The 19,777-nt window shown below is 42.9% G+C and overlaps 1 protein-coding gene across 1 annotated transcript; it reads left to right on the top strand.

Annotated features, from left to right (window-relative positions):
• Positions 1–998: 998 nt before the first annotated feature.
• Positions 999–18,657, top strand: pole (polymerase (DNA directed), epsilon). The gene is made up of 48 exons (XM_061071729.1): positions 999–1,099; positions 1,220–1,349; positions 1,445–1,525; positions 1,638–1,682; positions 1,764–1,856; positions 2,124–2,278; positions 2,362–2,506; positions 2,596–2,676; positions 2,781–2,888; positions 2,985–3,095; positions 3,236–3,321; positions 3,424–3,543; positions 4,371–4,503; positions 4,708–4,821; positions 4,922–5,134; positions 6,008–6,115; positions 6,246–6,374; positions 6,455–6,557; positions 6,919–7,065; positions 7,195–7,340; positions 7,749–7,897; positions 8,006–8,098; positions 8,350–8,652; positions 8,826–9,021; positions 9,211–9,425; positions 10,239–10,341; positions 10,438–10,518; positions 10,607–10,729; positions 11,116–11,349; positions 11,751–11,963; positions 12,082–12,225; positions 12,309–12,449; positions 12,602–12,755; positions 13,073–13,179; positions 13,285–13,461; positions 13,567–13,790; positions 13,904–14,124; positions 14,239–14,443; positions 14,584–14,757; positions 15,282–15,407; positions 16,054–16,186; positions 16,303–16,486; positions 16,573–16,704; positions 16,878–17,071; positions 17,241–17,441; positions 17,769–17,894; positions 18,200–18,289; positions 18,381–18,657. The coding sequence occupies exons 1-48, from the start codon at positions 1,029–1,031 to the stop codon at positions 18,501–18,503; spliced, it is 6,885 nt and encodes a 2,294-aa protein (XP_060927712.1). The 5' UTR covers positions 999–1,028; the 3' UTR covers positions 18,504–18,657.
• Positions 18,658–19,777: the final 1,120 nt, after the last annotated feature.

The following is a 19,777-nucleotide window of genomic DNA, read 5'->3' as shown; positions in this document are numbered from 1 at the left end:
TATCTGACAATTATCTGCATACAAGCAGGTGAAAATAAAGTAACATTAAAAACAACATGCACATATAAAGTATGTATGTTGCTGCACAATGTGAGTTTTGAGCAGTTGTGATATAAAGGGACAATGGATGAATAATAAATGGATGATAAAAAAAATAATAATAACCAGAACTCATATATGACCATAGTATGTGCGTTCAGCTATCAGGTCACCACCTAACCAAGATCATATGAAGCTTCAAAGTAACAGGACCTGAGCACAGAACATCACCACAAACTCATTTAGCTAAAGTTTATGTTATTCAATTTATAATACAAGTTATGGAGGCAAAACAAAGTTCAGTAGCAAAACAAAAGAGTCCTTAAATTAAGACTAAGGTTCCTACAAAACAAAACAAACGTGCAAAATACAGGAAACCAGAAAAGATTGCGAAAAGGCTAAAACGAAAAAACTGAGAAAACAAAACAACAAATTAAATTAAATTAAATGAATGCGCAGTTCACTTCTTCGCAGAAGATGCGCAGTCCACGTCTGCACAGGAGCAAAATTAAATTTAAAAAAAAATCAAATAAAAAAAACAAAAAAACTCAAATATCTAGGACTGCAAAGCAGCACTGGGCGGGCCCGAGCACATGCATTTTGAAGCGTTGCATGCGTTTTACCCGAAAAAAATAAACAATGACTGAAGACATATTGACACATAGAGCTGTTCGGGCTTGGACTCTGATCATGACATCATGACACACAAATGTTACCGTATCTCAATATTTACAGGGTTTGAGGAAGTTATGCGCGGCAGGATTTTTTAAGTTGGAGTGATTATCTTGTTCCTCGAACGATCTTTGTGGTTCCTCCTCTCGGCGCTGCGCTCGCGGGAACTGCAGGAACGCGCCAAAATAAGAAACCAGAAGACGCGTCAGTGACAGAGACGGAAGATAAACAACTTGAACTTGTGTTCCTGATGCGGTTCCTTTCACTGAGCGGCCGTGTGATCTTCATCTGACCGGGTCGTCATCTCACCGTTCAGGATGGTTTACTTTAAGAACACTGGGAGATACAGAGCGGATCGAGGACAAGGCGGAGGAGGAGACCAGGACCAGTAAGTGAATTCCCTTGTTCTGTCATGTCTCCTGCCTCCTGCAGTGAGCTGTAGATCCCCCCCCACTGTAGATTCCCCTCATTGAAAAGGCTGACGGGAGAAACCATGTGTTTGATCCAGGGACGATGGATCGTCGGCTCTCAAGCGGCTGGAGCGCAGCCAGTTCACCGACGAGATGGACGCCCGCTTCGACTTCGACAGGCTGAAGGAGCCGGGGGAGAAAACCGGCTGGCTGATCAACATGCACCCCGTAGGTTCACCCGGCTGATGGGTCTGACTTGTTGGAGGTCACCAGGAGAGGAGGTGACACTGAGTGTGACACTGTTTTTATCCTTGTATCACCAGGCAGAGATCCTGGATGAAGACAAGAGGATGATCAGTGCTGTGGACTTTTATTTCATTCAGGAGGATGGAAGCAGGTTTAAGGTGCGATGTGATTCATCAGCTGTAATATTTTTGAAAAATACAGTCGTTATTATGTAAAAATATTCATGAATAATGTGGATTTTCCCTTGTGCTCCTGATACTCTTTCTGTAGGTGGCTCTACCCTTCAAGCCATATTTCTACATAGCCACCAAAAAGGTAAGTCAGCATCTGTCAGTTTTTACATGTCACGTAAACATGTTTAATAAACTCCTGACTTCAAGACCTCTGTGTCTGCAGAACTGCGAGAGAGAGGTCATCTCGTACTTGTCGAAGAAGTTCCAGGGAAAGGTGGCGAAGCTGGAGATTCTCCCAAAGGAGGATCTAGACCTGGTGAGAGTTTCGGCATTAAAGTCAAATTTTATTTGAATTTAATATTTATGAATATTCAGACACAATGAGATTTATATATGTGTAAAACCAGCATAAAACACGGTTGTATTATATGAACTAGAGCCTTTTCAATTAAAAAAAATGAAAAATCTCGCTGACAAACAGCGGTGAAGACTTGAGGTTAAAAACATTATCCTGAGTTGCAGCCCTTAAATTTAAAAGTATTTGGCCTTCAGCGTTGTTTTAGTATTGTCCTGTTCTCCTCAGCCGAACCATTTAGTTGGCCTGAAGAGAAGCTACATCAAGCTGTCGTTCAACTCCCTGGACGACCTCCTCAAGGTGAGGCGCGAGATCTCTCCAGCAGTGCGCAAGAACCGAGAGAGGGAGCAGTCCAATGATGCCTACACGTCCATGTTATCCAGGTACCAGCAAGCCACAGATCACTTCAGCTCCGCTCGCTTATTATCGCTCACATACTGATCTGTGGACACCTGGGTTCTTTCAGTGCCTTGTCAGGAGGCCATGTGACCTCCAATGACGACGACACAAGGTCAAAGAGTATGTCCGACCAGTTGGACAACATCGTGGACATGAGAGAGTACGACGTTCCCTATCACGTGCGAGTGTCCATCGACCTCAAGATCCACGTGGTAAAAGGCGATTTCTGCAGGAAATATACGTACAGAACACCATGATGCACGTGTTTGCTGTTCTGATCTCCGCTGTGTGTGTTCCTCAGGCTCACTGGTACAATGTGCGGTACAGAGGCAGCGCTTACCCACCAGAGATCGTACGCAGAGACGACCTTGTGGAGCGACCAGTACGAGGATTTTGTTATTTATTGGTTATTCAGGACAAAGCAAACTGGACATCTTCGTCCGTGTCAGTGTGTTTTGGTTAAAGCTTTGCCTCCTGCTCCTGTAGGATCCTGTTGTTTTGGCTTTTGACATTGAGACCACCAAACTTCCACTGAAGTTTCCAGATGCTGAGTCAGACCAGATTATGATGATCTCCTACATGATAGACGGACAGGTGAGTTTTATTAACATTACACGTTTATACTACACATTTTCTGTTAATATTCTCCTGTATGTGTCGGACTAAGTTCTCTCACCTTTCTTTTTAAAGGGATTTCTAATAACAAACAGAGAGATCGTCTCTGAGAACATTGAGGATTTCGAGTTCACTCCCAAACCTGAGTATGAAGGGCCGTTCACTGTTTTCAATGAGGATGACGAGGTGCGTAGCTGCATCACACTCTATATATTCTACAGTGGAAATAGATATGACAGCACTTAAGAGGTTGTTTACTCTTATAAATGTGCTGCACTGTTTTTGCATCCGTGAAATAACATGTGGTAAATTGACTTTGGCTGCAGGCGGCTATGATTCAGAGGTGGTTTGATCACGTTCAAGAAACGAAGCCAAACATCTTTGTAACATACAACGGAGACTTCTTCGATTGGTGAGCTGTGGACGGAGTTCTTTCTGTAGAATGTCTACATGTATTACTCGTCTACTATGATATCTACCTTCCACCTCCCTGACTTTGTTTACCTTCTTGAAGGCCTTTTATTGAGACTCGGGCCGGCCTCCATGGGCTGAGCATGCACAGGGAGATCGGTTTCCAGAAGGACCTCCAGGGAGAGTACAAGTCCAGTCAGGCCATCCACATGGACTGCTTAAGGTTCGCACTCCTCTAACACAGTCGCCATGACAACATTGTGGTTATTGTACACTAGACCATGACCAGTTTATTGGTTAGCAGATGATATCAGTGTTAAAGTTTCCAGATTATTATTTTTTTTTTAATCGGCCGTACTCTAATGTAAACACACTCTTAGGGTCTAGAGCTGGATCTAGATGAATACATTTCTTTCTTTTTTTTAACTTATTTTTTATTTAGTTTTCAACAAAACAATATGCATTTTCAGACAGTTACTTTCTTTGTCCATTTTTCAACTGTATACAGTATTGTTATACATGGTATTCAAGTACAGTGTACAATGCATATAAAGAACAACAAACATCAAACAGTGCTCACTCCAAGAGAAAAAGAGGGGGGATAAGAATAAGAATAAATAGTTGATGACATACATAATTTATTAAATTAAAAGAGGAAAGAAAAAAGAAAAAACAAGTAAAATGAAAATAAAACCAGAGGTAAAGAAATAGTAATTGTCCACTCCAGAATGTGGTATATGCTATATATGCTTTTCAGAGAGGATGGTGTATAATGTATGTGAGTGGGGAGAGTTGACAGATAACCGCTCAACCAGAGGCCCGGAGCGAGATTAATAGGTGACCCTCATTGTATTAATAACGCAGAGACAGGACCCCATCGTTTAGTAAAGATAGACTTTTGGAGCCTTAATGAATATGTGATTTGCTCCATTTGGTAGATGTGCCGTACTTTTTGGGTCCATATATTGTATGTGGGTGGGTCTGGTTTTAACCATTTGATTGATGAATACGTTTCTAACATCCCCCCCCCACCCGTTTCTCCTGCGTCAGGTGGGTAAGAAGAGACAGCTACCTTCCGGTGGGAAGTCACAATCTGAAGGCAGCAGCGAAGGCCAAACTGAGCTACGACCCGGTAGAGCTGGATCCAGAGGAGATGTGCCGCATGGCGACGGAGGAGCCACAGGTACACGGATGGACTTCAGTTTGTACAGCTCAGAAAATCAAGAGTTTCCAATCTCATAGACGTTTTCTCTCTCTCTCTCTCTCTCTCTCTCTCTCTCTCTCTCTCTCTCTCTCTCTCTCTCTCTCTCTCTCTCTCTCTCTCTCTCTCTCTCTCTCTCTCTCTCTCTCTCTCTCTCTCTCTCTCTCTCTCTCTCTCTTCTGTCAGACTTTGGCCACTTACTCCGTGTCAGATGCTGTGGCCACGTATTACCTGTACATGAAATATGTTCATCCCTTCATCTTCGCTCTGTGCACCATCATCCCCATGGAGCCTGATGAGGTTTGTCTTTTGTGTGTCTTGTAAATGACGATTAAACCCCCTCCCAAGAAGTAGCACACATTTTCACAGTTAATCATTTCCTTTCTTGCATTGTTACCAGGTCCTGCGGAAAGGTTCTGGGACCCTGTGTGAGGCCTTGCTCATGGTGCAGGCCTTTCACGCCAACATCGTCTTCCCCAACAAGCAGGAGCAGGTCTTCAACAAACAGACCGACGACGGCCACGTCATGGACTCTGAGACGTACGTGGGCGGCCACGTGGAGGCGCTGGAGTCCGGAGTGTTTCGCAGTGACATCCCCTGCCGTTTCAAAATGGTCAGTCAGTTCATCACAGTTCCACTTAGGGTAGGAAAGTTTCTGGTAAATTTCTGGAAACTTTCCACGGGAATATTAAGCATGGGAATTTTGGGAATTTTGAAAAAAAAAAAAAACTATGCAAATTAAACGCTGAGCAATAAAAAAATCATTCAAAACACTATTTTAAAGATGTATGGAATGCAACACACGCTGCACGTTGAATTTCAACCCTCCACTGTGCATTCTTCCATCACATGCACAGATAACTCCCAGCATCCTGCACACTACAGCAGGGCTATTGAGGCCTGCTGTAGTGTGCAGGACTAGTCAGGTAAGTTTCAATGATATTACTCGGGAAAACATATTAGCATGCTGATTGAGGATTGTTCATTTGTTCATCTAGCCTATTTCCATTAATTTATCCATCAATTGTAAAATATTTGTACAGACTATTCCAATTTGCGGCTAACTATTTATATCTCTGGCATTGCATTAGTGTTTTTTAACACACTTTTTTCTCATCTTATTCTACATAACAATGCCACGTGCACTCTCATGTGTGGAGACATTTCACCCCATCCAATGTAGAAGGAAAGGCTGTGTACATTTGCAAATACTGTGCAAAGACCTATGTAAAGAATGATGATGCAGAAGCATATAGTCAAGTGCTCAAAGTTTCCTCAGGGCTCAAATCAGCCTATGACACAACAAAATGTTTATATTTTTGTCTGTATATGACAATGGTAAATACAGTTAGTATAAATTACCCACAACATTTTCAGTTAATTCCCTTAAATACCCGTATATTCCCGGTATTTTGCAACCCTAGTTCCACTTGATACTGACTCCTTACATTCCTTTTTTTAATGTGATGGTTTTGTTTGTCTACAGAACCCGGCTGCATTCGACTTCCTGCTTCAAAGAGTTGAGAGAACGATGCGTCACGCTATGGAGGAAGAGGAGCAAATCCCTCTGGAGCAAATCACAAACTTTAATGAGGTGTGATTTGTCATTGTTTCTATCCTTTTTTTTTATTGAGTCTCAGATTTCTCTTTACTTTTTTGAAAAGTCCACTACTGTCAGGTTTCTCAGCTTGAGGTTTTAAAACGTCACTGATACTTTTTCCCAGGTCTGCGACGAGATCAAGAAGAAGCTGATTTCACTGAAGGAGGTTCCAAACAGGATCGAGTGCCCCCTCATCTACCATCTGGACGTCGGGGCCATGTACCCCAACATCATTCTCACCAACCGTCTGCAGGTGAGAAAACAGAAATGCGTGTAAGTGGGCCAAGTTATAGAAAAGCCTGAAACTCAATTCTTTATTTTTTGCTTTTGCAGCCATCTGCTATGGTTGACGAGGCCACGTGTGCTGCCTGTGACTTTAACAAACCTGGAGCCACCTGTCAGAGGAGGATGGCCTGGCAGTGGAGAGGAGAAATCAGTGGGTTCAAGTGGTTATTGTTGGTTAGGGCTGTCACAATAATCCATAGCAATTTACAATATTCCAAATTTTTATTGGAAAGAGGTTGTTGTTGTTGGCCAAATTAACTTAAATTTGAATTCAATGCTACGACTATGAATAATGAGATTAATTAAATATAATTTGTATTGCTATAATTTAAATATCAATTTTTTTCAAGCTTCCTATAGACATTGAGATGATATAATTTGCTATATTCTTTTGATGGCATCCGAGAAGAATCTGTTGATAATTGTAGTGGTTCTGTTTGTGGAAATAGTCGACAAAACCTTTATTAAGCATTAACCCATGTAGTAAAGTGAGCGTCTGCCTCTGTTTGCAGTGCCTGCCAGTCGCAGTGAGTTTCACCGTATCCAGCAGCAACTGGAGTCAGAGAAGTTCCCGTCGCTGTTTCCCAACGGTCCACCTCGCGCTTTCCACAACCTCAGCAGAGAGGATCAAGCCAAGCATGAGAAGAAACGTTTGGCAGGTACTTTGTTTTTTTTAACATTCTTTGTTTAGTAATTCCACTAAGCCAGTCATGCTTATCTTGTTTTTTGATAATAAGTGTTCATATTTACTGCTAAACAAAACATGACGTATGTGTTCCTCGTGTCAGACTACTGTAAGAGAGCCTATAAGAAGACACATGTCACCAAAAAGGAAGAACGCGTCACCACCATCTGTCAGAGAGAAAACTCCTTCTATGTGGACACTGTGAGAGCTTTCAGAGATCGACGCTACGAATTCAAAGGACTCCACAAGGTACATTTTGGTATCCATATGAATGAAACTAGAGTAGCCCTCAGCAGAGTTCATATCTTTGCCATGGCCCAAAAGTTCCCATCAAGCTATACAATTTTTCACACACTTGTTTTAGCTGGGGAAATGTTGGAAGACATTTAACGATGTTAAAGAAGGCGATTTAGAGAAAAAACAACCTGGAACCACACTCAAATTGTATGAGGTTTTCCCTGAGCCATACTGCATCCTTCTACCAAGTTTTGTGGTAATCCACCCAGCTGTTATTGTGTAATTTTGCTTTCAAACCAAACAATGAACAAATGGTCAGGAGCAAATGTTTAACTTAAAAACACTCATCTGTAAAGACACTTAAGATCGTCTCGTGTTGCTCATTCAAATCTGTGTTATTTCCACGCTTCTTTGTTCAAGGTGTGGAAGAAGAAGCTGTCGTCAGCTCAGGACTGTGGAGACGCTGCCGAGGTGAAGCGCTGCAAGAACATGGAGATCCTCTACGAGTCTCTTCAGCTCGCTCACAAGTGTATTCTCAACTCTTTCTACGGCTACGTCATGAGGAAAGGGTGAGAGTCAGTTACTGCACAGTGCTCAGCAGGGGATATCTTTTTTATTGTCTTGTTGTTGTAGCTGTGGACCTGACGTTGTGAGTGGTGTCCTTGTGTTGCCACCAGGGCGCGCTGGTATTCCATGGAGATGGCTGGCATTGTGTGCTTCACCGGAGCCAACATCATCACTCAAGCCCGAGAGCTGATCGAACAAATAGGGTGAGTGTCCCATGGATGATGTGATGGTTATTTACAGAAATGATGTTCCTGATCATGGAGGGTGCTGCAGGGATCCACTGACTTGTCCCATCAGCAGATTCATGTTGATTCTGGCACCTGCCGCATGATTTCTTGTGTGTTTTTGTTTTCATCAGACATAAATAAACGTAACTTTTGTTTTTGTTGACATGTTCTCGAGCGAAATCAAAAATATACTCATCACGTTTTTTACTTCCACTTCCGTGTCTCAGGAGACCACTGGAGTTGGACACCGACGGTATCTGGTGTGTCCTACCTAACACCTTTCCTGAGAATTTTGTGGTGAAGACGAGTAATGAGAAGAAGCCCAAGGTGACCATCTCCTACCCGGGGGCCATGCTGAACATCATGGTGAAGGAGGGATTCACCAACGACCAGTACCACGAGCTGGTCGACCCCGGGTCCCTCACCTACAACACCCGCTCAGAGAACAGCATCTTCTTTGAGGTGGACGGACCATACCTGGCCATGATCCTGCCCGCCGCAAAAGAGGAAGGAAAGAAGCTGAAGAAGAGGTCAGAGGCAGCGGAGTTCTTTTTAATTCATATTTTTGTGGTTGAATATATCATATAAGTTGTGTGTTCGATGGATTATTTGCACCAAACATTAAGGGAATGGGCTGTCTGCTTAAGATCGTATTAAACTGTAGAGCGACCATGATGATCACTGGCTTCTCTCCTTGTTTAAGGTACGCTGTGTTTAATGAGGACGGCTCTCTTGCTGAGCTTAAGGGTTTTGAAGTGAAGAGAAGAGGAGAGCTCCAGCTCATCAAGATTTTTCAATCCTCAGTGTTTGAGGCTTTCCTCAAAGGCACCACTCTGGAGGAGGTCTACGCATCGGTGGCCAAAGTGGCCGACTACTGGCTGGACGTTCTGTACAGCAAGGTGAACATAGCATTGTTATCTCAAAAGATATTTCCATCATACTCTCAGCTGTGTTTTTAATAACTTGGATTAACTATCCGTGTTTTTAATTTATAAAATTCAGTATTCTTTGCTGAGAAAGTTCAGTCAAATTGTTGATTCCAGTTCTTGTTATCCTCACACAAATCTTTCCTTCCCTGGTTTTTCCAGGCGGCCAACATGCCAGATGCAGAGCTGTTTGAACTGATTTCCGAAAATCGCTCCATGTCCAGGAGGCTGGAGGACTACGGAGAGCAGAAGTCCTCGTCGATCAGCACCGCTAAGAGACTCGCTGAGTTCCTGGGAGACCAGATGGTGAAAGACGCTGGTCTGAGCTGTCGCTACATTATCTCCCGAAAGCCAGAGGGCTCACCTGTCACAGAAAGGTAGGCCAACATCTCTTATAATAAACATTGTTTATGTTCATGTTCATGTTCATCCTTCTGCATCAAAGATGGCAGCGTGAGCAGGAAAACTATGGAAAACAAGTGGGACCTCCTCAGCAGAGGATGCAGCTTTAACCATTTTAGTGAAGCTTTACATTAGGATGATAAGATTAGATAAATTTGATTAAATATTATTTATCCCAATGTCACAGCAGGAGAATTAAAAAAACTATAAACATTATGAACATCGACTATATTCGGGCGAAGAATGGAAAAAATCTAAATTTAATTTATTAAATACTATATATCACCAAAATAAATAGTAACTGGTGTAGAGTTCAGTTAATACAAATCACCAGAGGGGTGATACAAACCCTGCACATGCACTGTATGAACCCCAATCTAATTTTTTTATATTGTAATAATGCTATTTCATAATGACCTCATCATGAGGTCTAACCGATCAATGTTTAATCATACAGTAACACACAAACATGGGCGACAACAGTTCTCAGCCTTTAATTAAGCTGGCACACGGGTAATGAACAAGGAGGTGGCAAAAGAAATCTTGAAAAATATGGAACTAAATGACGAAGCATAACAGACAGTGCAAGTTGTCCAATGAAAACACAACATGCCCTCAAACTGACTCTGTTTTGTAAGTCAAACTGTTCCATCATGAACCATCTTCTGTTGTTGTCACCACTAAATAACATTGTCTCAGGATGTTTGTGGAGAACGGGCACTTTATGACTTTTGCAGAAGTAAAAGCTTTTAGTTTTACATTTGTGTCATTGGTTTTGTCTCCATTAGAGCCATTCCACTGGCCATCTTCCAGGCAGAGCCCAGTGTGAAGAAACATTTCCTCCGTAAGTGGTTGAAAATGTCCAGCCTGCAGGACTTGGACATCCGCTCTGTGAGTTGTTTTTTTAATGCATATTTTACAAGCTTCTGTCTGAATCTTCCTCTGTTCTCCCAATGACATGAACATTTCTCTTGTGGGCCTGCCCAGATCCTTGATTGGAGTTATTACATAGAGAGGTTGGGCAGTGCCATTCAGAAAATTATCACCATCCCTGCAGCTCTGCAACAGGTAAAATAAAAAAAGCGTGCCTTCAATTTATTTGAGTAAATCAAAAATGATGTGCAGATTGATTTTATTTGTTAAATTTCATCATCAGGTGAAGAACCCAGTGCCCAGAGTGAGACATCCCGACTGGCTTCACAAGAAACTCCTGGAGAAAAATGACATTTACAAGCAAAAGAAAATCAGTGAACTGTTCACCAGTGAGGGCAAGAGACAGGTGGGTTCACCTCACAGCAGAATGTTAGGGATTCACTGCTTGGTTTGTTTAGATAAATGTTTTAAATACCTACGTCTGAGTTAAGCAGATCTAACTCACTACAATGAGCCATTATTCATTTAATTATCAGGGATTAAATGCCAGTAGGGGGGAAAAAAGGAACTAGCTAGCGGCCTGTTGTTTGATAGGTGCTTTTTAAACGTGCTCATTCTCTTACATGCAGAGCAATAACTCAGTCTGGTGGCAGTTTAGTGAAAGTCATTAGTAAACTCCCACACAGTTAAACATGGCCAAGAGTACAAGTCAAATGTGGAATGACAATTAAAGTCATAATAAAGTAAACTTCATTGAGTTGAAAGCACTCATTTATATTTGATTCTAATTAGCTGAATATTCCTCGTCCCTCTCAGGTGGCCCATCAGCCTCTTGAAGCAGGCCAAGCTGCGGACATAGAGGACTTCGGGCTGCCAGCCAGACCCCTGCTGCCGGCCATCCTCATCAGCACCAAGCGGAAGCGAGCTTCCCAGGGAGAGGACAGCCAGGTGGAGTCTCAGGTCCTGGAGCTCACCCAGTCCTGGCGAGAGATCCTGGGACCACCCCCACCCATGGGAGAGGAACAGGTAGGAAGCAAGAACCACTAGGTCCTGCTTTTTGGGCCAGTGTGCAGATACCTACTCTTTTCAGGCCATTTCCTTTTTTTTTTAAATTCTCTTTTTATTTAGAAAGGCACATTTCCATCACATACATTAAATACAGCTTTAGTCTGTCAAGGACATAAGAAAGGATGGATGTAGTAAGTTTGGGTGATTTTGTTCATACTGCCTTTCTGGGATTTTGTTTTATGGACCTAAATTACTCCATGTAGGAACAATAACAGAGGTAAAGAGACTCAGGCCATTTCTAATGCTTTCTGAATTCATTTGAAATAACAGGTACTTTGAGACAACTCTGTTCCATCATTACCTGAAAGAGGTCACATTTACATTGGCTCTTTTTTTTTTACGACTGCTCCTGTGCACAGGAGGAGCTTTTGGTTTGGCTGCGCTACCACAAGAAAAAGTGGGAGCTGCAGCTGAGGCAGAGGAAGGAGAGAAAGAAGAGGAGGAGGATGCTGGATGGTGAAGCTCAGCCTGTAGGTGGAGGAGTGATCAGAGACGGCCCCACCACCGGCCTTGGCAGCTTCCTGCGCAAAACAGCCCGCAGCATTCTGGACATGCCCTGGCAGATTGTGCAGGTGGAGTAAATTCACCCTTAGGTCCTCACCTTCAATACAATCCATAGAAGATTGTCTAATATAATTCATACAACACTGACTCATAGTCTAACATGATATCCTGTTACCTACGACACAGATCGCAGAGACGAGTCACCCCGGCCTGTACAAGCTGTGGGCTGTGATTGGTAATGACCTTCACTGCATGAAGCTCAACATCCCCCGGGTCTTCTACGTCAATCAGAAAGTCCCCAAACAGGAGGAGGGAGCCATGTGCAAGAAGGCAAGTGGAATGAAAGTCGCTGTGAAATATGTTTGTTTGCATATTTTTGCCGTGTTAGTTCTGACATGTACTCGTGGCTGCAGGTGAACCGCCTGCTGCCTCGCTCCAACGTTGTGTACTACCTCTATGAGTACTGTGTACAAGAGGACATGTACCTGGAGCACATCAACCAGATCAACGCAGACATGTCTGCACCAGACATCGAAGGAGTCTACGAAACACAGGTAAACACGCACGTTTATACACCTCCAGTGTTCTCACAAGCTGGAATAACATATTCGACTCATACATCAGTGATTTAGAGTTGGCTCTATTTTTCCATATGTCTTTTATAAACAGATTAAACAGTGTGATCGCCGTCTTTGCTCTCTCTCAGGTCCCCTTGCTGTTTCGGGCTCTGGTGCAGCTTGGATGCGTGTGTATGGTCAATAAACATGTGGTGAGGGATCTGGCCGGCAGGGAGGCGGACACTTTTGATCTGGAGCATCTGGAGATGAGGTCTCTGGCCCAGTTCAGCTACCTGGAGCCAGGTAAGACTCATCTCACACACCGGTCAACTGGAATTTAAGTCATAATGGTTCCTGCACGGTTTACTGTTTTGTTGTCATTTTTCTTTCTCACTAACATAATTCTTGTCATGGTTACATTTATATCTATTTATCTATAGTTGCAGCTAAACACATGGTGTACAGGGGATTCTTCTGATGTGGTGGTCTTGGGATACCACAGCTTGTTTGGAGCTTATTAAAACAAAATTTCTTTGATTGAAGGTGTTTATTATGTAGATTCAAACAATAAACTGGCTTTTACAAGTTTACATGACATGTTATGTATTATTTCTTTTCAGGGAGTGTTCGCCATATGTACTTCTATCATCACAGCCAGGGACACAAGGCTCTGTTTGGACTTTTCATCCCCTCTCAGCGCAAAGCCAGCATCTTCATCTTGGACACAGTAAGAATAATACAAACCTTTATTTATTTTATTCTCTCCGTAATGGAGATGCATTTCCATCTAGATAAAGAGAGTTATACTCAATTGCATTTTTTTTCCATTTAGGTGCGAAGCAACCAGATGCCCAACCTGAATAACCTTTACACTGCAGAACGCACCGCCCTCCTGGAGAAGACGACAGAGGATCTCCTGCCTCCAGAGAACCACAACTTCGAGGTTCGGGCTGAAAACGACCCAAAGGCTATTTACCGCGCACTGCAGCGCATTCTGCTCAACTACAAGGTGAAATACACTGTTCATGTTTCACACTTTACACACATGAATATCACTAGTTATGTGCATGTGGCTTAACTGATTATCTCCTGCTTCATCTGTCGCTGTTTACAGGAGGAACGGCGTGGCCCCACCCTCATCGCTGTGCAGTCAAACTGGGAGCTGCGTCGATTGTCAGCAGGGATGCCGGTGCTTGAGGAGTTTCCTGTCGTTCCGGTGCATGTGCTCGACGAGATCAGTTATAACGTGCTGGATTGGCAACGGCACGGTGCCCGGCGCATGATCCGTCACTACCTCAACCTGGACAGCTGCCTGTCGCAAGCTTTCGACATGGCCAGGTACAAACTGCACACTGTGACTCCCCTTTATTTGTTGTTTTAGTCAACAGTTTTTGTCACAGGTTTGTCTAAAATACTCACTTTGAAACTCACATAATATCTCTGGCTTCCAGGTATTACCACTTGCCTGTGGGGAACTTGCCACAGGATGTGTCCATCTTCGGTTCAGACTTGTTCCTGGCGAGACATCTTCGGAAACACAACCACCTGCTGTGGCTGTCACCCACAGCCAGACCTGACCTCGGGGGAAAGGAGGCTGACGACAGCCGTCTGGTCATGGAAAGCGACGACAGAGGTTCTGTGGAGATCAACTCTCAAGGATGCTATTCCACCGGTACATAAACACCAGGAGCATGCACATGCACAGGAAAAACACAAAGTATAAAGCATACAAACTCAAAACAGAAAAACATTTCCCTGTATTTATGTATTATCCTTCTTGTTCTAGTTTGTGTGGAGATGGACCTGCAGAGTCTGGCAGTGAACACCCTCCTCCAGTCCCAGCATGTCAACGACATGGAGGGTGGAGCCAGTCTGGGCGTCAGTTTCGATGTGATCCAGCAGGCCTCGTTGGAGGACATGATGTCAGGAAATCAGGGGGCAAGCGCTCACGCTAGCTATGATGAGACTGCTCTCTGCTCCAACACCTTCAGGTGTGTCAATGTGCATCACCATTTAAACCTACATATAAACAGCATAGTCTCACTGGATGCGGATTTGTTCCTCTTTGATAAAGGCAGCAGGTCTGTTTAGTGTTTTGCTCATCCCACTGTTTCCTCTGTCGTATGAGCAGGATCTTGAAGAGCATGGTGGTGGGATGGGTCAGGGAGATCACTCAGTACCACAACGTGTACGCCGACAACCAGGTGATGCACTTCTACCGCTGGCTGCACTCCCCGAGTTCTCTGCTCTATGACCCTGCTCTGCATCGCACCCTGCACAACATGATGAAGAAGGTGTTTCTACAGTGAGTGACATCGTCACGACTTCATCTACATATATATATATATATATAACCAGTTGACTTTGAGTCATTCATTTTTAATCTTTATTTTGAAAAACCATAGTTAAGTTTCCCACTTGGTTACAAGACTAACTGAAGTTAGTTGGCTTCTGTGGGTTATTGGACTTTTTTCACCACTAGAGGCAGTGCTGATATTTGTTGGACGTGTAACATGCACGGGTTTTTGGGAAAACCAAGCAGTGATATTTAATATGAGTAATGCATCTTTCTGTGCTCAGTGTATCTGGGAGCGGTTGATGTGAAATTTTATGTTTTTTATTGATTATTTAATAATTATGTTGGGGCTCTGAGGGTAAAAAAGCGTTATTCAAGTTTTTTTATTTGCTTGGCTCAAAACATCCGCCCTGCCAGGTCAGCTCTGTCCGGTTTACTCGTCTTTTTTCCTTCTCTTATTAATACCATCCTTCTCTTAAATGCTGCAGTGTCCTGTTCTTCTATAAATCATTCTTCATTCGTTCCGCTCTCAGGTTGGTTGCAGAGTTTAAACGTCTTGGCTCTACTGTGGTGTACGGAAACTTCAACAGGATCATCCTGTGTACTAAAAAACGGAGGACAGATGATGCAATCGGCTACGTGGGGTATATCACTAACAGGTCAGATATTTCTCTTCTGCAGTTACGTCTCTATAAATCCTGCATCTTCCATTGTTAAGTGATATTATCACTTAATCGCATATATCCATTCCCCAACCCCTACATTACTTTTTGACATAAATACATGTACATAATATATAACTGTTGTTAAATACATACATACCTGCATTAAATGTTTCAAAGACTATACATTAAACAGGCTGCTCAGTTAGAAACTGAGCCAAATAAAAGGGTTTGTAATCAGCTGCCTTGAGCCAGAATACATTAATCAGAAAAAGCCCAATAACCATTTAGACCACTGAAATGTTTTCTCCATATGGTGTTGTGGTCTAAATCACGGGAAGTCTACTTTAGAGTTGATTTAAAAGCGAGTTGCCCATTGTACTAATGGGACCAATACATAATGGGGAAGTTAAGCCAATGATTCAATACTTTAATGTGAAATGAAAAATATCTCGGACCTGGGACGACCTCCAAATGTTTTCATGATGTTCAAGGCAGCGTCACAGCAGTATCATTGACATTTAAAAGTTCGGTTGTTGCTCAATATTACTTACTGAACATTTCCTTTCATTTTCTTCTATTTCTTCCCCTAAATATCGTTAATATCAGGGTATTTGACACTTCACCTCTTCTCCTATTTCAGCATCCACTCCAGAGAAATCTTCCACTCTTTGTCCTTGTCCTTCTCCCGCTGCTGGGAGTTCCTGATGTGGATGGACCCGGCCAACTACGGCGGCGTGAAGGGGAAACTGCCCTCCAACCTCTTGCAGGGAGAGGTACGTCAGACTGAAACTTCTCCAGAACAGTTTATCTGATTTAATGAATGTTATCTGAGCTGAATCCAGAGGTCATTCACCCTCTGTTGTTTGTTCTTTAGGAAGGAGCCAAACAGAAGAAAAATAAACAAGGGGAGGGTGAAGAGGACGGCAGCGAGGATGAAGATGAGCCGGAAGCAGAGGTTGAGGAAGATGAAGAGACGGATGAGGTAGAGGAGCTGATCGAGAGCAACTGGAACATCATGCAGTACCTGCCTCAAACCGCCTCCTGTCAGAAATACTTCCTCATGATCGTCTCAGGTAAAAAAAACGAATCTGCACACAACAGACATTTGTTCTTTGCTTTTTCTCTCTACTAACGAACACACACATCTGTTCCACCCCAGCCTACATTGCAGCTGTGTACCAGAGTATGAAAGGGGAGCTGAGACGTAATGCTCCAGGAGCAACGCCAGTTAAGAGACGTGGAGGCAGCCAGGCTTCTCAACAGGCAGTGGGAGACCTGAGTGCTCTTCCTGGTAAGAAGCTGTTTGAGAAGCTGCTTCGGTTACTAAACACTTCGCTTGTCTTTAAAGGACTCCACATCACACTCATTAGTTACCATGGAATAGTTTCTGTTACACCCTTAATGGGAGCTTTCAATCACATTTAGGCTGATTTACTCACAGATGTTGTGATTTGTCTCCTGCAGGAATGATCTCCTTCTCTCAGGAATACGTGTCCAGTGAGCTGACACAGAACTTCTTCACCATCACTCAAAAAATCCAGAAGAAAGTGACGGGCGCCAGGAGTGTGACGCAGCCCTCCGAGCTGTTCCCTGTCCTGCCTGGATCCCACCTGCCACTCAAAAACCCAGCACTGGAGTTCATTAAATATGTCTGCCAGGTATGCACCTCGATATTTGTTTGTTTGGTAAATGCCGAAAGCGGAACAGAACACAAAAAACATCTTGCTAAGCAGTTTTTTGTGTTTCATGTTTTCGTAATTATTTCCTTTGCAACATTGAACGGTGTTGGTGGATTTGAAATGGATGGAACATCTTTGCTCCCTGCAGGTCCTCTCACTGGACGCCAACATAGCGAACCAGGTGAACAAGCTGAAGAGAGACCTCCTGCGTCTTGTGGACGTCGGCGAGTTTTCAGACGACGCTCAGTTCCGTGATCCCTGCAACTCCTACATCCTACCAGAGGTCATCTGCCACCAGTGCAATTTCTGTCGTGACCTCGACCTCTGCAAGGACCCATCTGTGGCACAGGTGAGTGTTTAGACAAAATAAAAACACCAATATTTTATGAATTCGCTTCATGAAGTGACATTGTCACTTGATTTGCCAACACTCCACCTCCATATGGCTCAGGAAGTAGTGCGGCTTGTCAAAATGGTCCAAATACCGAAACCCAAATTTTCCCTGACAGATAAGCTCTTTCTAGTGTGATATAGAAAGTGCAGCATGAAGTAGCAATTGTACTGTATAGTTATTTAGATAAGATAACATAAGAAAATACTGCAATACTGAAACAGTCCTTTTACCATTTACATTCAAACATCTAAACGGAATGAACCCTTGTTTTCTTCTCCTCAGGACGGGTCGGTCTTGCCTCAGTGGTTCTGCTCCAACTGCCAGGCCCAGTACGAGACCGAGTCTGTAGAGATGGCTCTGGTGGAAGCTCTGCAGAAGAAGCTGATGAGCTACACCCTGCAGGACCTGGTGAGTCACAAATGCTGATTTTCATACACAGTAGATGAACCTACCTCGTCCTAATAGTTAATGCATGTACCACAAACCATATATATCACCTTCCTCTCTGTTTCCTTATCCGTGTCTAGATAATTTACCTTTAAAGAAGCAACAGTCTTAAACATTGCAAAATACCTCCTCTGTGAGGCCATTAGTGTCCCAAAAAAAAGAGAAGAAGAAGAATTTCCAATGTGTGAAACTGTTGTTCAAAAATGTGTGTTCAGAATGTCCACAAAGTTTTCTCCTGAAGTCAAAAACCCCCTGTGTGATTTCAGGTGTGTAACAAATGTAAAGGCGTGAAGGACGCAAACATGCCCCTCTACTGCCGATGTGCCGGAGACTTTGACCTCACTTTCTCAATCAAGGTTTCTGCTCCTTCATACATTCCATCATTCATTTTAGCGATGCAAGCATGCATCTTACAGCTGTTTTTGTTTCTTCTCTTCCATTTTAAAGAGCTTCTCCGAGCAGATCACGGTGTTTCAGAACATAGCGTCCCACTACAACATGAGCTTCCTGGAGGAGACCATTGACTGGCTGCTCCTGATGAATCCACAGGTCCGACAGAGCTCTCGCTGAACGGGAACCCGGCTCTCTCAGCTTTTCGGTGTGGAAAACACTCTGAACCGGAGTCTTTGCCAGATGATGAACTTGACGTCTGTTTCAATTCTGTTTGATTGTGTGTCGTGCAGGTTGGAAAAATAAATATATGGACTGTAAATATGTTTGAACTCCTGATTATGTCATAGAATATTTTATGAAATGTGTTGATTTCTGATTTTGATTGTTAATAAATGTTTTCAAAGTATTTGTATCCGTTTGTTTTTACTGCTCAGTAATTTGAGACAGGGCTGTAGCTTCCACTGCTCTTCTGCCACAATGGAAAAAAACCTGAGCCTCCTGATTGCAGCTCTCTCTGGGGACCTTCATCGATCAGCACAGTCACTAATTGACTGAGCTTCCTCCATGTGAGGCTGATCCTGTATCTGCACAGCCAGTAACCTGACTTGCCCCCACGCTGAGTGTTGGGAAGTAAAAAAAAGCACATTTACTTTATTTGCTTAAGTACATTTTTAATGTATCTGTCATTTACTGAGGTAGATTTATTTTCAGGTACCTTTTCACTTTTGCTCCACAGATCAGCGAATATCTGTACATTTTTACATTTCATTGCCACACATGTTCACATTTTCATTTTTGTAGTTTTTTTTAAAGAATCAAATAATTGGAGTGGAATTGCTCCATTGAACCTATCGGAGAAGGGCAGGTAACATTAGACTCCACCTCCTGCAGCAGCAGCATCACTGCAGAAGGACAAAATGGCCCAACAGACTCGACTATAAAATTGTATTATGTTTTCAGTATCATCATCTGCAGCTTTCCCTGGTAATATGTGAGTCTATTATTCTAGTGTTAAACAGTTTATACAGTGAGTAGGCCACGTTAATGATGTAAAAGACTGTTGCATCAGGGAACAGGCTGAACTTAGCAAGTACTTACTCTAATTCAAGTGGAAAAGTTAATAAGGTATTTCCTTTTAAATGACAATGTTTTTTCAATTGAACCTTACTTTTGGTATGTGAATGGAGTGTTCCTCCACCACTGCCTTTTCACCTCATCAGATCTGACGGCTTGCAGTGAAATAAAGACGTGTCTATCAAGTGTTTTATTGTGGTGTTGCAGATGAGACAATAATTTAGATCCTTTTTCGTTTGGATTCTTTGTCTTTGAGTCTTTATCTGCACAGTGTTAGCATTTCCTGGCAGATAGTGTATCTCCATAGTGATTATCTAAAAATAAAAGGTTTTCCTGGCTTTGAAAAGGTATATATATATGTGGGGAAAACATTTGGT

This window comes from Limanda limanda, chromosome 5 (genome assembly GCF_963576545.1).
Source record: "Limanda limanda chromosome 5, fLimLim1.1, whole genome shotgun sequence".
Classification (NCBI taxonomy): Eukaryota; Metazoa; Chordata; class Actinopteri; order Pleuronectiformes; family Pleuronectidae; genus Limanda; species Limanda limanda.
The sequence above is the reverse complement of the archived record's forward strand: the minus strand, read 5'-3'. Positions and strand labels throughout refer to the sequence as shown.

What these genes read in the sequence shown, in the direction of transcription:
- pole (XM_061071729.1), top strand. Translation starts at nt 1,029, where the DNA reads ATGGTTTACTTTAAGAACACTGGGAGATACAGAGCGGATCGAGGACAA. An exon ending in GCAGTGGAGAGGAGAAATCA is followed by an intron (nt 6,558 to 6,918) that starts GTGGGTTCAAGT and finishes CTCTGTTTGCAG; the next exon opens with TGCCTGCCAGTCGCAGTGAG. An exon ending in AGGACTTGGACATCCGCTCT is followed by an intron (nt 10,342 to 10,437) that starts GTGAGTTGTTTT and finishes GGGCCTGCCCAG; the next exon opens with ATCCTTGATTGGAGTTATTA.